The 14,180-nt window shown below is 60.2% G+C and overlaps 1 protein-coding gene across 1 annotated transcript; it reads left to right on the top strand.

Moving 5' to 3' along the window:
• Positions 1-7,349: 7,349 nt before the first annotated feature.
• UBE2S (ubiquitin conjugating enzyme E2 S) lies at positions 7,350-11,687 on the top strand. Its single transcript, XM_080829566.1, has 4 exons — positions 7,350-7,552; positions 8,168-8,315; positions 9,548-9,738; positions 11,190-11,687. Exons 1-4 carry the CDS (start codon positions 7,550-7,552, stop codon positions 11,517-11,519), a joined length of 672 nt encoding a protein of 223 aa, XP_080685692.1. The 5' UTR covers positions 7,350-7,549; the 3' UTR covers positions 11,520-11,687.
• Positions 11,688-14,180: the final 2,493 nt, after the last annotated feature.

The raw sequence follows: 14,180 nt of genomic DNA, 5'->3' as shown, positions 1-14,180 counted from the left end.
CTGACCTCGGGGTCTTGACCTCTGATCTCAAATAAGCCATAGTGGGGAGAGGTCTCCAGCAGGGGAGGAGGGGGGCTTGTCCTGCCCGATCCCCCTCCCTGCTTCCAGAGCTGGGAGCTCGCCAGCTGCGTCTTCCGGCCCCAGACAAGCGTGCACGAGCACACTCACACACACACCCCCTTTCTGGGGAGGGGCGGGGAAGGGGTGCCGAGAGAAGATAAACAGTTCTGGACCAGAAGACGCCACAGCTTCTTTATCCCTCCCTCTCTCTGCTCGACACCAGAATCTTCCCCGGAGTCCCTCGGTGAGGACAGCGGGCCGAGTGGCAACTTGGTATTTTTTTGGAATAAACAGATGTTTCCTGAGCCAGGGTCTCCAGGTTTACTGTGGGGAAGAGACGGGTTTCCACCTCCGCGTTGGTCACTGGGGAGTCCCCTGTGTGGCCGAGGAGGAGGCAGACATCTAGGAGGTGGTCAGGGCTGCCCCAGAGTCTGGGATGGATCTCAGTGCCTTTACGCCCTGGGCACCTTCCTAACAAAGCCTCTTCCCTCGGGCCATTTCAGCACTGGTTTGTGCCTCCTTCTGGGCGAGTTCCCTGGCCGAGGCTCATTGAAGTGGGATGCTCTGGTCCTTTGCTGGGGCCGCCGGAACAAGCAGCAGAAGCGACGGCAACGGGCCACCTGCTGGCTCCCTGAGAGGTGGCGGGAGGGCTCGTACCGGGGCTCGCCCCCAGCTTCTGGGGCTCAGCGGGCACTGGCTGGGACTCCTCCACATGTACAGCGCCTTCCCTCTGTGTACAAATTCTCCATTTGGTGAGAACACCCGTCCCCACCCTCAGTGACTTCTACACTCAATCATCTGCAAAGACCCTACTCCCAAATAAGGTCATGTTCACAGGTCCTGGAGGCGAGCATTTCCACAGCTCTTTGAGGGGACACGGTTCAAACCAGAAACGGGGTGTGGCATGGGACCGTTCATTCAAACACCGGCTCTTATGAGAACCAGGAAGCACTTTCCCCAGTGCACTAAGATATTAACATAGTGATGATAAGAGCTGCCCTCCCCAATCTTAGTGTCTTGACTGTGAACCACACCGGGGAGAGGAGGTGCCTCCAAGACTTGGGTGTATGAACTTTAGGACACCCCTCCCCGGGGGCATCCAAGTGTTTGCTGAGAATTGTAGGCTCTGTTGCACAGAAGTTCTCATTTTCACATCCCTCTGGGTGTGGGTTGTGGGCTGTGCATTTCAGTATTGACGTTGTCACTAAGAAAACCCCTTCCTGGGGTGCTTGGCTGGCTCCGTCGGTGGAGAATGTGATTCCTAATCTCACGGTTGTGTGTTCAAGCCCCAGACTGGGTGTAGAGATTACTTAAAAATAAAATCTTTAAAAGAAAATAAAGGAAACCCCTTCCTCTCTGGTGCATTTAAGTGTTTCCCCAAATTTTAGATTTTACTCTATCAATCAGGGTTCTCCAGAAGAACAGAACCAATAGGATGTATGTGTGGGTAGATTCATTTTAAAGAACATCTCACGATTGTGGGAGGGCTGGCAAATCCAAAGTCCGTAAGGCAGGTTGAGAGGCTGAAAATTCAGGCAGGCTTTCTCTGTTACAGCCTTGAGACAAAATTCCTTCTTTTCTGAGTTACATCAGGTTTTGGTCTTAAGGCCTTCGACTGATTGGATGAGGCCCACCCATCTGATCTAGAATAATCTCCCTTACCTGAAGTCAATGGACAAAAATATTAACATCTGCAAGGGGCTCCTGGGTAGATGAGTCAGTTAAGCATCAGACTCTTAAAAAAAAAAAAAAAAGATTTTATTTTTGTGAGAGAGCACAAGCAGGGGGAAGGAGCAGAGGGAGAGGGAGAAGCAGACTTCCCACTGAGCAGGGAGCCCAACACGGGGCTCGATCCCAGGATCCCGGGATCAAGACCTGAGCTGAAGGCAGAGGCTTAACCAACTGAGCCACCCAGGTGACCCAAACATCAGACTCTTGATTTCAGCTCAAGTCATGATGTCATGGGTCTTGAGATCAAGCCCTGCCTCAGGCTCTGTACTCAGCAGGGAGCCAGCTTGAGATTCTCTCCCTCTGCCCCTGTCCCCAACTCTCTCTCTCTCTCTCTCTCAGATCTTCTAAAAAAAAAAAAAAAAAAAAATCACACCTATGAAATACCTCCCGGCAAGATCTGGACTGGTGTTTGACCCAGCAAGCGGGCACATGAAATCTAACCACCACCACACCCCCACGTGCGGAGGTGTTTGCTTGCAGGAGGGAGAAGGGGGATCTGCGTCTGAGAAAGCCTCATCCTAAGTGCTAAGCGTTCAGCACTGGCCAGATTTCCCCGCTCAGGCGCACCTGCTTGGCTCCAGGGAGCAGGGCAGGGGGGGCTGCGAACGTCACTGTTGTGCTCACTTGGAAAGCGCCCCCCCCCTCGTGGGGAATTTAGGTGACGCTGGCGTGGTCTCAGCAATCACCTCTCCCACCAGTGTCTTCACTGGGGCGGACGGGGCTGGGCGGGGAGGACGGGGGACCGTGCCGTGCATCCGACCAGCGGTTTGCTGAGCACTCAGAGACTCTCCTCCTAGGGACACGGGAGGGCCACACGGCCCTGCGGCCTCGAGATCAGATGAGCCCTGTGATTCGCGTGACCTGGGAGCAGAAGTACCTTCCCAGGGAGAAGCTTGACAGCCAGCAGCAGACGGATGCCTGCGTCCTTCCGTTTCCCCCGCCACGGGCCCAGGCGAGGCTTGGGGCGGACGCGGGCATCTCTGCCTTCGTGGCCCGACACGCGCTCAGTCTTCAGCAGCGCAGCCTCGGCCAGCACGGCCCCGCGCGGCTCCTCGACCTGACCGGCCAGGCTTGCGGCGTCTCAGTTCCACACCAGATGTGGTGTGTGTGTGGATCCCCCGCCCCCCGCTTCTTTTACCTTCGTGTTTCGAAATAATTTCAAACTTGCAGAACGAAGACAAGAATACGTCCACGAACCCCGAATGCCCTTGGCCCGTTCGCCCACGGTTAACTTCTCCACACACCGCTTCAGATTTTCTTTCCCTACAAACACCCTCCCCCCCGCCTTTCTTCCCTCTGGAGGCATCTGAGAGTAAGCAAGCTGCCTACATCCTACCCCCTCACCCCAAAAAGGACGTTGCTGAAGAACAAGGACATTCTCTCACGCATCCCCTGGATGATTAAAACCAAGCACTTCAGGCTGATAAAGTCCAAGTTCAAGTTTCACCAACGGTCCCCGTATTGTCCTTTGGAGCTGGTTCTCTTCAGTCCCTGTCACGTGGGGACGCAGCACTGCACCTGCTTACGTCTCCTGAACAGTCCCTCTGTCTTTCCTGACAGTGACGCTAGCCGAGCACCACGCTAAACAGAAGTACCCCGGCCGAGGGTCCGGTGACGCCGCGGGGCCGTTGGGCTCCGCCTGGAGCCTCCACGGCGCCTGTCCTGCCCAGATCAGTTCCTGCTGTGCTGTTCGTCAACGGGTAACGTTCGGCTCTGACGGTCCCCCTGGCATTTGCTAGCATTTGCGTGTGACTCCCCCCCGGGAAAGAGGATGCAGTCCCTTCATCAGACTGTGAATTTGCCAACAGCAAATTCGCCAGCGTTTCCAACCGTGGCAGAGTTTTGCACATCCTAGGGACACGTGGACATGGCTACGGGACAGACAGAGGCAGTCCCTGCCCACACGCGCTGGGGCCTTTCCGGATTTTCACTGCTACAAACAACGCCCGGAAGGTCGTCCACCACACACCACTCGCTGCGTTCATGTCCTACTCCCTGCCGTGCGCTCCCAGGAGATTAACGGCGGAGCTGGAAGGTTTCAAAGATCTGTGGCTTGGGGCTGCCTGGGTGGCTCAGGCGGGGACGCGCCCACTCTCGGCTGCAGCGCAGGTCATGGTCTCAGGGTCTGGAGACGGAGCCCCGCGTTGGGCGCCCCCCCCCCCCGCCATGCTCAGCAGGGGGTCTGCTTGGGCTTCTCTTCCCCTCTCCCCCTGCCCCTACCCGCTCTCAAACCAAGCAAATAAGTGAAACCTGAACAATGAACTAAATGAAGATGGGCTACTTCAGTGCCAGGCCGCGCCCTGTAGAGAGTGTACTGGTCCCCCGCAGGTCGTGTTCACCTGGGCAGGACAGCCACCCCCACCCAGGTGAGCACCACCTTCTGCTCCTGGGACACAAAGGAACTGGGTTCTCCTTCATCAGCCACCGTAGGCCTGCGGACACTGAGCTGAAACCACAAGGCCACCAAGGGCAGAGGCCACACGGCCTCAGATAGGAAGATGGAGGCGCTTGCACACGAAAACGGGGGCGGAGATAAAGCCGCGGCGTTTGCCCGTGGTGGCACGGACCGTGAAGCCTGCCGACACTCAGGCTCATGCCTGCATCGGGACATTGTGCCCCTGCCTGGAATGGTTTCCTCCAGATTCCCACGAAACGTGCTCCCTCGCCTCCTCTCGATCTTTGCTCAAGTGCCTTCTTCTCCGTGGACGTCTCCCCAGCCCAGCCTGCCTAAAGTTCCCTCCCCCGGCGTTCCGGATTCTCCTTGCCCTGCTCTAACTTGTCGGGTGAGGAGTATCACTGCATCCTCCCAAGCTGTCTCACAAACGAGCCTCCGATCTCCCCAGTCTTGGCGCTGAATCAAGTCTGCATCTGGGGCAAACCGGGACAGCTGACCACGCGGCTCTTGTACTTACGGCTTCGCTCTCTCCGCCCTGCTGGAGTGAGCACCCCAGGAAGGCACCGCTTGGGTTTCCTGTCTCGGTCACTGCTCCCTCCCAAGACCCTGCAACAGCACCAGGCAGAGGTGCTGCCTTACAGAGTTCAGCCCGCATCACCTGGGGCCCGAGCCCTGCCTGTTCTCCCACAGCTCTTGCTCCCTTCCACGCACCCCAAGTCTTACTTATTTGTGGACTGTTTTACGTCTGCCCGTCCCCGCTGCGGGACAAAGGGGTACCCTAAGCAGCCAGGATGGTGCGCAGGACACAGCAGGCGCTCCGTAAATACCTACTGAACAGCTCTGATCCATCAGGCACTCTGCTAGGGGCCGGGGAGAGTCCCTGCTGTCCTGGGGCTGGTCTGCTCAGAGGGGACCGTGATAAACACGCAAGCGATCAAGAAATGACAAATTCAGACGGACCCAGATCCAAGAGGGGCACGCAAACAAGCGTGGGAGTGGAGGGGAGGGACGGCAAGTGAGCCAAGGCCATGTAGAGGAAGAGGAGAGGACAAGGGACCCACACCCACGTGTCCTCCCGTGAGACCGCTCAACCGGTGCTGGGGACCCACAGAAAGGCAGTTCAAGGGCCCAGGGCCCGTGGGCTTACGACGACCCGAGGTTTAGTCAAAGCCTAGCGGGGCAGAGGACCCTGGTGAAGTTTTCAGCAGGGATGGTGCGTGTCAGGAGTGGAACTCCAGGCGACAGTCAACAGCCACCTACCCGAGGGCCACTTGGGCACCACCGGCCTCTGTAAACCAAGCGGGACTGGAACCCAGCCCCCACCCCCGGCCTTGGTCCATGCACTGGGGAGGCCCCCCTGGCTGCAGCAGCACCAAGTCCTGGGTTGGGTCGCTGACCCCCATTTTAAGGTGACTGTTCAGAGCACAGGCGGCCCTTCCCGCTCCCCCACACCAGGTCCTGCTGACCGGCACCGACGCCCATCCCCTCTCCCAACCCCCAGGGGCACCCGCCGGGGTCTCCCGCGCTCGGCTGCAGACCCCTCCCCGTCGCCTCTCTGCTCCTGCCCGGACTGAAGGAAAGAACACCCCGCTTCCCGCGGCCCGGGCCTGGGCCCTCCCTGCCTCTCCCCCAGGCGCCCTCACCGCCAAGCTCACTGACCCAGCCCTGCCAGCTGCCTGGCCGGGACGAGGTACCTGCTGTCCCTCTCTGCACGCTCTCCCCGCAGCTCAAGGTCCCCCCCGCCCCTTTCCGCCCCCGGCCGAGGCACCCTTCTGCCGTCGACCGCCGTCCTGCCGTCCGGCCTGGCTGCCCCAGGTTAGCAGTGCGGGGCGCAGGCCTCCGCGCCTTCGGCTCTGCTCGGCCCGCAAGCGCCCGCGTGCGCAGCCCCAGCGCCGCAGTCCCGAGCCCGGTCGCCCCGCGGTCCCCACACGCGGCTGCTGCAAGCACCGGCCGCGACCGCCCCCAGGCACCCCGAGGGCGGAGTCGGGCCGCGGGCGAGCGCCGCACGGGGAGCGCCGCCCTCCTCAGCGCCGTCGTCGGCACGCGCTCTCGCGGCAGGGCCTGGCCTGCCCCCTCGGCCTTGTCCCTGCCGGGGTGTCGGGGTGTCGGGGTGTCGGGGCTGGGGCGGGGGTTGCGTGGGGCAGCCGAGCTCCCTTCCCTTCCGTCAGTGTCCGCGCATCCCCTGGGCAGAGTCCCCTGCACCCGCGAACCGCGCGTCTGCGGGGTGGAGGCCGGGGGGCGTCGCGCGCAGGGCCGTGCCTCGACCTCCCTCCCGCGCATCGCCGGGGACCCCAGCGTCCACCTTCCACGTGGGGAGACAGAAGCCCGACGGCGTGACCGACGCCGGGACAGGCTGCCAGGCCACAGGCGGCCAAGCCCTCAGGGCGTGCGGCCTGCTCCCTCGCCCCCCGCGACGCACGACACGGGGCACGGGGCACTGCCCGCACAAAATGGCGCCTCACAGAAAAATGCAGCCGACTGCCAGCGCCCACCCCCACCGCGGGCTGGGGAGCCGGCGCGGGGGCCGCGCACACGGCGTTTGCATATACGAAACCGACGCATTTCGTTGGCTGCGAGAGGCTAGGCCCGCACTAGGCAAGCCCCCATTGGTTCCACTCCATTCGTCCCCGCCCCCTGACTCCGCCTTCTCCGCCGAGGGCTGGCGCCTACGAGCCTCGTGACGCCAATCTACGATGGCGCCTTCCTTATTGGCCAGTCATCCTTCCATCATCCGTTTAAACCCCCCGAGTCCCGCCCATCCTGGCCCTGCCCCGGCTCCGCGGCCGACCGTTAGTCGCGTGCGCGAGTTCCTGGGCGTCGGGGCACGCGCGCGTACGCCGGGCAGAGGCGGTGTCTCGTTCAAACGGGCCAATTAGCGGTCGCGTTACCCCTCGCGTCTTTTCCCTCTCTCCCCTCCCTTCTCAGCGCCTCCATTCTCCAGGGACCCCATTACGACCCCCGCCTGTCCCCATTGGCCAACCCGCCGCGCGCCCCCCTCCCCAACTTCTCCGGCTTCTTCCCGCAGCTTACGGGAAGGGAGCGAGCGCCTCGAACGCCGAGGACCGTGCGCGGTGACGTCACGGGTCAAGGCGCGGCGCTCCGGGGCCGCGGGGGGGGTGTGGCCTACGGGTGACTATAAAAGGGCGGCAGTGCGCGCGCGACCGGCTCAGTGCGGCCGGGCACTCGGGGCGGGAGGAGTTCTAGGCGCGCTGCGCGGCGGCCGTCGGAGGCAGCGGGGAGTGGAGCGGGGCCGCCGGGGCCTCTCCAGGGCCGCAGCGGCAGCAGTTGGGCCCCCCGCCCCAGCCGGTGGCCGGAGAGCGCAGGAAGGGGGCCGGGGGGACCCGCCCCCGGCCGGCCACAGTCATGGTGAGCGCGGAGGCCAGGCCTGGGAGGGGCGTCCGAGGGGCCCCCCTGGAGGAGGAGGCGGGGTCTCAAGAGCCTCTCGCGGACGGCCCGGCGGAGTGGGGGACCCGCCTGGGGTCCTGGGCCTGGAATGGGCTCATGGGCCTTCCTGGAGGCGGGGCAGGAGCGGAGCCTGGGCGGCCCGCAGGTTCCCCGGAGGGGAAGGCCCGGCTGAGTCCCGGGGAGGGCTCAGGGGCTTTGTGGCTCGCCCGTGGGTGTTCCGGGAGCAGGGACGCTCCGCCTCCGTCTCCAGCCCCGAGCTGGGGTTTCGAAGAGGGTTTCACCAAGGTTAGGTAGGGATGGGGGGACCAGGGTAGGCCTCGGGCGTACCCGGAACTATGGGGGACCATGCTGGACCATGAGCGAGCTTTGGATGCTTCTGGCGAAGGTGGACCCATCCGCAAGCCCTTCGAAAACCGCCCCCATGTCTAGTGGGAGGTCAGCTCGGGATGGCCATCTGAAGCATACCGGGTGGGGGATCTGGGACGCCAGGTCAACACCAGGGTGGCCACTGCGTCCTTAGATCCTGCAGGAGGCTCCGACTCCGCCAGCTACTCACGTTCTTCTCTCTGTGTCCAGAACTCCAATGTGGAGAACCTGCCCCCCCACATCATTCGCCTGGTGTATAAGGAGGTGACAACGCTGACTGCTGACCCGCCTGATGGCATCAAGGTCTTTCCCAATGAGGAAGACCTCACTGACCTGCAGGTCACCATCGAGGGCCCTGGTGAGTGTGGGATTGAGAGGAGGAGGAGTGTGCTTGTAGCTTTCCCTCCTTCAGTACAAGACAAACAGCATACGATTTCACTATACGTGGAGTCAGAAATGCAAACGAACGCCAAAAAGCAGAACTAGAACGAGAACAGGAAGCCCCCGTTGTGCGTTGGGCTCTGCCAGGTGCTGGGGACTGCACAGAGACACCTCTTGGGGCTCACGGTTTGTAGGGCAGGACTCCACAAATAACAAATCATTGGGGATATTTTTCCAGCAGGTAGTGAGAAAACCCTGATCCCCGAGAGAGCATTTAAGGGGTGCCTTACCGGGTTCATCAGATGGGGTTTCTCTGGAGGGTGGGTCCGATGACTATAGACCGATCCCTTGCTGCTGTGCCCAGGGTTCCCGGGACAGGCAACAAGCCAGACCCCGTGTCGCGGGAGGGAACAGTAATAATCGAGTGATCACACGTGATTGTGGGGCCGCGCAGTGATGTAGTGAGCTGTTTCTACAAAGTACGCTGATAAGGTGCCACGAGCGTGTGGTGGAGCAGCTGATCGGGTGAGGGTGTCAGCGCTCCCTCCGATAGGCCGAGTCCTGAGGCAGGCGCCCTGGATACTTGGCAGAAGCAGGAAAAAGAGACCGAGGAAGCTTTTAGGGCTTGTAGGATTCTGGAAGGAGTTTGGAAAGGAAGCCGTTGGTGGGTTTCAAGCAGATGTGAAGGCTGCAATGTTCAGCTGATGGGGAAGGAGTGGCCAGGAGACCACTGGTGTTGGGTGAGAGGTGAAGTGGCTGGGCCGGACTAGAAGGTGGGGTCAAATTCAGGAGGGGACCAGGGCATGAGGGACAACTGTGGGTCCAGAACCACTGCCCTTTTTTCTGTGACACCAGCAAGTTGGGGGATGAGAATCATTTACCGAGTGGGCAGATGGGAAGACTGGAGGTGACAGAACAGTCCCCTCATCTGTCTGCGGGCTTTCCTACCAAGTAGATGGTTTTCCAGAAAGACAAGTGCTCGCGGGAAGTGTCTGCCCTTCTTGGGAAGGGTGCGTGACTGGGACACTTGGGAGACAGGCGTCCGGGGTGGCTGTTAGGTCTGCTGGGAACCTGGCCCCATCCCGCCATCAGGGATGCCCCGGTGTGGTGGGGGAGGGGGTGGGACACTGGCCTCCGAGCCAGCCCTGGAGACTAGGCGGTGCCAGAGAGTCCAAGCTTCCCGATCAAGCCCCCTCTCCCTCACTCCAGAGGGGACCCCTTACGCCGGAGGCCTGTTCCGTATGAAACTCCTGCTGGGGAAGGACTTTCCTGCCTCCCCACCCAAGGGCTACTTCCTGACCAAGATTTTCCACCCCAACGTGGGCGCCAACGGTGAGATCTGTGTCAACGTGCTCAAGAGGGACTGGACGGCTGAGCTGGGCATCCGGCACGTGCTGCTGGTGAGTTCTGGGGTGGCCCATGCGCCTCCCTCCCGGACGTCCCCCTGTAGTCTGAGCCATGGTGCATGGTATCTGTTTGAAAGTCAACCCTGAAGGAGTTGGGAGCTTCCGTGTAAAACTCCAGGTCCAGCTGGAAAATTCTGGAAGGATCGGCAGCGTTTGAGCCAGGCCACCAAGTGCGGCTGTCCAGGCTGTGTAGTGCATGGGGCGTGTCTGCTGCAGGGCCATCTGTGGGCCTGTGTCCTAGACGCTTTCCTGATGGGACAAGTCAGCATGCGGGTAGGGGCCCGGTTTCCCTCCCGAGTAGGGTTTGCGGTGTCGTCAAATCCAGCGTTCTCGGGTGTGCAGTCCGTTAGTTGTCGCCACCACTGGGGTTCTTGAGTATTTTCACGAGCTGTCTGTTGTCTGCCAGCAGTGATGTGCCCCGCGGGGGCCTTTTGTCTCGTCATGGTCGAATCTAGTGGGGCAGAGCAGGCGTGCTGCCTGATGGCCCCCACAGCACCCTGTCAGCTGAGCCAGCACGACACACCCGTGGTCCCCACAGGCGGCTAAAGCAGTTCGGTCCCCTGCTTGCTCCACCAGAAGAGCAGGGACTCTGGATCTTGGGGGCCTGAGTTCAAACCCCGTGGTTGGGCATAGAACTTACTTTAAAAAAAAAGAAAAAGGAGTTTTTTAATGGAATTGCTGACAAGCCCTGGGGCAGGTGGGAGGGGGATGAGGAAACACGGAGTTTCCTGCAGGGCACGCGGGGAGGATTGAGTTCCAAGGTAAACATCCTCCTCCTCTCCCGGGAGTGTCAGCCACGGCTGCCAGGGACCCTGGAGATGAGCTCACAGAGTGACTGTGTCCCCAGTGATCCCAAGGAGCTGCAGTGTGGGGTCTGGGCCCAGCGGTGCGGGAGCGGCAGGGCCAGGGGTCCCTGATGAGCGTCAGTGACCGGTGCCGGACCAGGTGCGCTGTGTGTCTCAGCTGCCAGGGAGCTGCTCTTAAGGGCCTCGTTTGTAGGCCAGAAAGGTCTTGTCGCCTGACGGAGGCCAGGCATGTGTTGGGCACTGCAGGCTCCCTGTCACTGTGGCTGAACATGGAGGTGGCACAGTCACCGCGGTGCGGGGGCGCCGCTGGTCCAGCCAGACCCAGCTCAGGCCCGCAGGGCTGCCCGCCGCACCTGCACAGAGTCTGTGCACTTTCGGCTTCAGCTCGCCCCTCGTTAAAGGGGCTCAAGAAGGCGTATTGGGACTGGCTCCCACCCTGGGCCTCCCTCCGGGTGCTCCTCGAGTACCTGTCCCCCTGTGGGCCTGTGCAGGTGACACTGAGCAAAGGTGAGGACACCGGCGTGAGCGGGGCCAGGGTCTGCTTGGGGGGTGGTGTTGAGAGCAGGGAACGGCCAGTGGGTGTTGGAGGCTTGGGGGCCCGTGGGTGGCCTAGCCCTGACCTTGGCCCTCTCCCCACAGACCATCAAGTGCCTGCTGATCCACCCAAACCCCGAGTCCGCCCTCAACGAGGAGGCAGGCCGCCTGCTCCTGGAGAACTACGAGGAGTACGCCGCCCGCGCGCGCCTGCTCACCGAGATCCATGGGGGCGCCGGCGGGCCCAGCGGCGGGAGCACCGAGCCTGGCAGGGCCCTGGCCAGTGGGGGAGCCGCCCCCTCCACTGACCCCATGGCCCCTGGGGGCCCAGGAGGGGCCGACGGTCCCATGGCCAAGAAGCATGCTGGTGAGCGGGATAGGAAGCTGGCAGCCAAGAAGAAGACGGACAAGAAACGGGCCCTGCGGCGACTGTAGTGGGTTTTTCTCCCAGCTCTACCCCCTCCCCAGACCCCAACCCCCAACGCTGTCTCTAAGTTATTTAAATTATGGCTGGGGTGGGGGAGGGTGTGGGGCACTGGGACCTGGATTTGTTTTTCTAAATAAAGTTGGAAAAGCAGCTGCTGTGCCTCACAGACACCCCAGGACCGCTGCCTCTGCCACACGGGTCCCCCGGGGCTTGAAGTGCGTGTGCAGGGCTGTCGAGGGGCGTGCTGAGGGAGGAGGGAGCCCCGTGTCCCCGCTGAGAGCCGGGGGGCTGGGCCTGCACTCCATCACACTTGCCCGTGTTCTTTCCTGAATCGGTGTGTGGCTTGGCAGGGTTCCTGCCTGGGACAGCCAGGTGACCCGTGTGGGCCCAGCTCAGGGTGACAGAGCACGTTCCACGTGTACTTGTGCGTCCTGCATCCCCTCTGCTGCTCTGCGGCCTGGGCGGGCCGCGCTGGCTGCTCCTGGCTTCGCAATTGATGGCCCTTCCAGTCCGAGTCCCTACCTCTTCAAGCTGACGGGTTTCAGGCCCTCTGGCTGGGGGGGGGGGGGGCCGAGGCTGTCCTCCACTTTCTGGGTTATTCCCCTTGGGCCCCTCTCCCCGCCCTCTCAGCCTCAGGTGCCTTCAGAGGCTCAGCGGATTGGGTGAGGCCCCCCGGGTACTCCTGTTTAACCCCAGGTGACCTAATGATGGAACCCAATCTGTCACGGGGACGGGTTCGGTTCCCACCACCCCCTCGCACACACTCCAGGGGAGGGTCAGGAGACAGGCGCCAAGTTGGCTTTGTGGACACGGCAGGCTGCCCCTGCTGTCCCGTCCCGCCTGACCGCAGGCTGGTGGCTCCTGTTGGTCGCAGACGTCCGTCGGGGCCAGAGGTGAAGACCACAAAGCCAGCGGCCGAGCGGGGAGGAGCGGAGCGGGCTTGGCAGAAATCAATGAGGCACAGAGGCTTTAAATCGGCTCATTGTTCATTCACAAAAATTTCGTGGTCCTCAGAAAGGATCACTCAGAGGAAGGAAAGCCTGTCCGCGTGAAGGCTCGTCCGTGAGCTTTCGCGGTCGCTTCCTTAGTAATAGACGAAAAGTGGAAACCACCCAAATGCTCGAGAGGTGAGGAGTACAGAAACGGTTCCTAGAAGGGAACACCGCTCAGCAGAATGTTAACACCAAAAAACACTGCTCAGTGAAGCCGTCTACACCGTCTGCAGAAACGTGCCAGATACCTGAGGCCCCGTAGATGAAGCCCCACACCAGGCAGTGTGGCGCTAGGGGCTGGAAGCGGGGCCTCGGCCGCCCGGGATCGGGGAAGACCTGGGGGGCGTTTCCCGGTGAGAAGCGTACTCCAGATCTAGCATACTCGTGGTCACACGGCTGCATGAATTTGTCAAAGCTCCAACTCGAAATAGGCGTGTTTTTGTGTGAACTATATCCGTGACGCGTCTTTAGGTACTTTAAAGTCTGCTTGTTTCTCTAGAGAAGGGAAGAGAAGTCTGGGACAGAAGATACTTGCAAGACACGGAACCAAAACGGACTAATCACAGTATATAAAGAGTCCTTACAAATCAATAAGAACACAAGTGTTGGCAAAAGCCGTTCCAACACTCCACAGAAGAGGAAATCCACGGGACTGCCAAGTACGAGAAGACACTCCTCACGAGCAGTTGAGAAAACAGTGTAAGCCAGAGCCCTTCCTCGGCATCCTTGCACACGCAGCACAGGCTTTCACCGTTTGTCCTAATCACAGGCAGTGTACACGTGGTCATACATTCAGGAAACGATGCCCAGAACAAGAAAATGGAACTACCGTTGCTTCTAGCAGCAGGAAAAAATGACGGATGTCACGATCACTCAAACCAGCAAGTCACGCAAGATTCCCCCAATTCGGATGCCTTCGAGCACGATTCCAAAGCAGGCAAAAATAAGTAAAATAAGTCGTAGAGCTGAACAGGTAAGTAGGTGGTAGAACCGTACACACAAGATTGTTGCCGCAAAGCTGGGATTCTGGTGACCTTAAGCCCACAAGGAACCCAGGAGGGCTCCTGAGGACTTGGTAGTCCTGTCTCTTGGGTGGTGCTTGCTTTGTAATTATTTTCTGTATATATACTGTACTTTTCCGTATATATACATGTATTTATTCATTGGATAAAGAGGATGTGGTGTATATATACAATGAAATACTATGCAGCCATCAAAAAACCCCAAAATCTTGCCACTTGCAACGATGTGGATGGAACTAGAGGGTATTATGCTAAGTGAAATAAGTCAATCAGAGAAAGACAATTATCATATGATCTCTCTGATACGAGGAATTTGAGAAACAAGACAGAGGATCCTAGGGGAAGGGAGGGAAAAATGAGACCAGGTGAAACCAGAGAGGGAGACAAACCATAAGAGACTCAATCTCAGGAAACAGACGGAGGGTTGCGGGAGGGGAGGGGGGTGGGGGGCGAGGGGCGGCCGGTGACGGACACTGGGGAGGGTATGTGCTATGGTGGGTGCTGTGAAGTGTGTAAGACTGATGAATCATAGACGTGTACCTCCAAACAAGTAATACATTATGTGCTAATTTTTTAAAAGATTATTTATTTATTTATTTGAGAGAACGAGAGAGCACAGGCAGGGGAAAGAGACAGAGGGAGGGGGAGAAGCAGA

The sequence above is a fragment of the Martes martes genome (assembly GCF_963455335.1).
Source record: "Martes martes genome assembly, chromosome: 17".
In the NCBI taxonomy this organism is placed as follows: Eukaryota; Metazoa; Chordata; class Mammalia; order Carnivora; family Mustelidae; genus Martes; species Martes martes.
The sequence above is the reverse complement of the archived record's forward strand: the minus strand, read 5'-3'. Positions and strand labels throughout refer to the sequence as shown.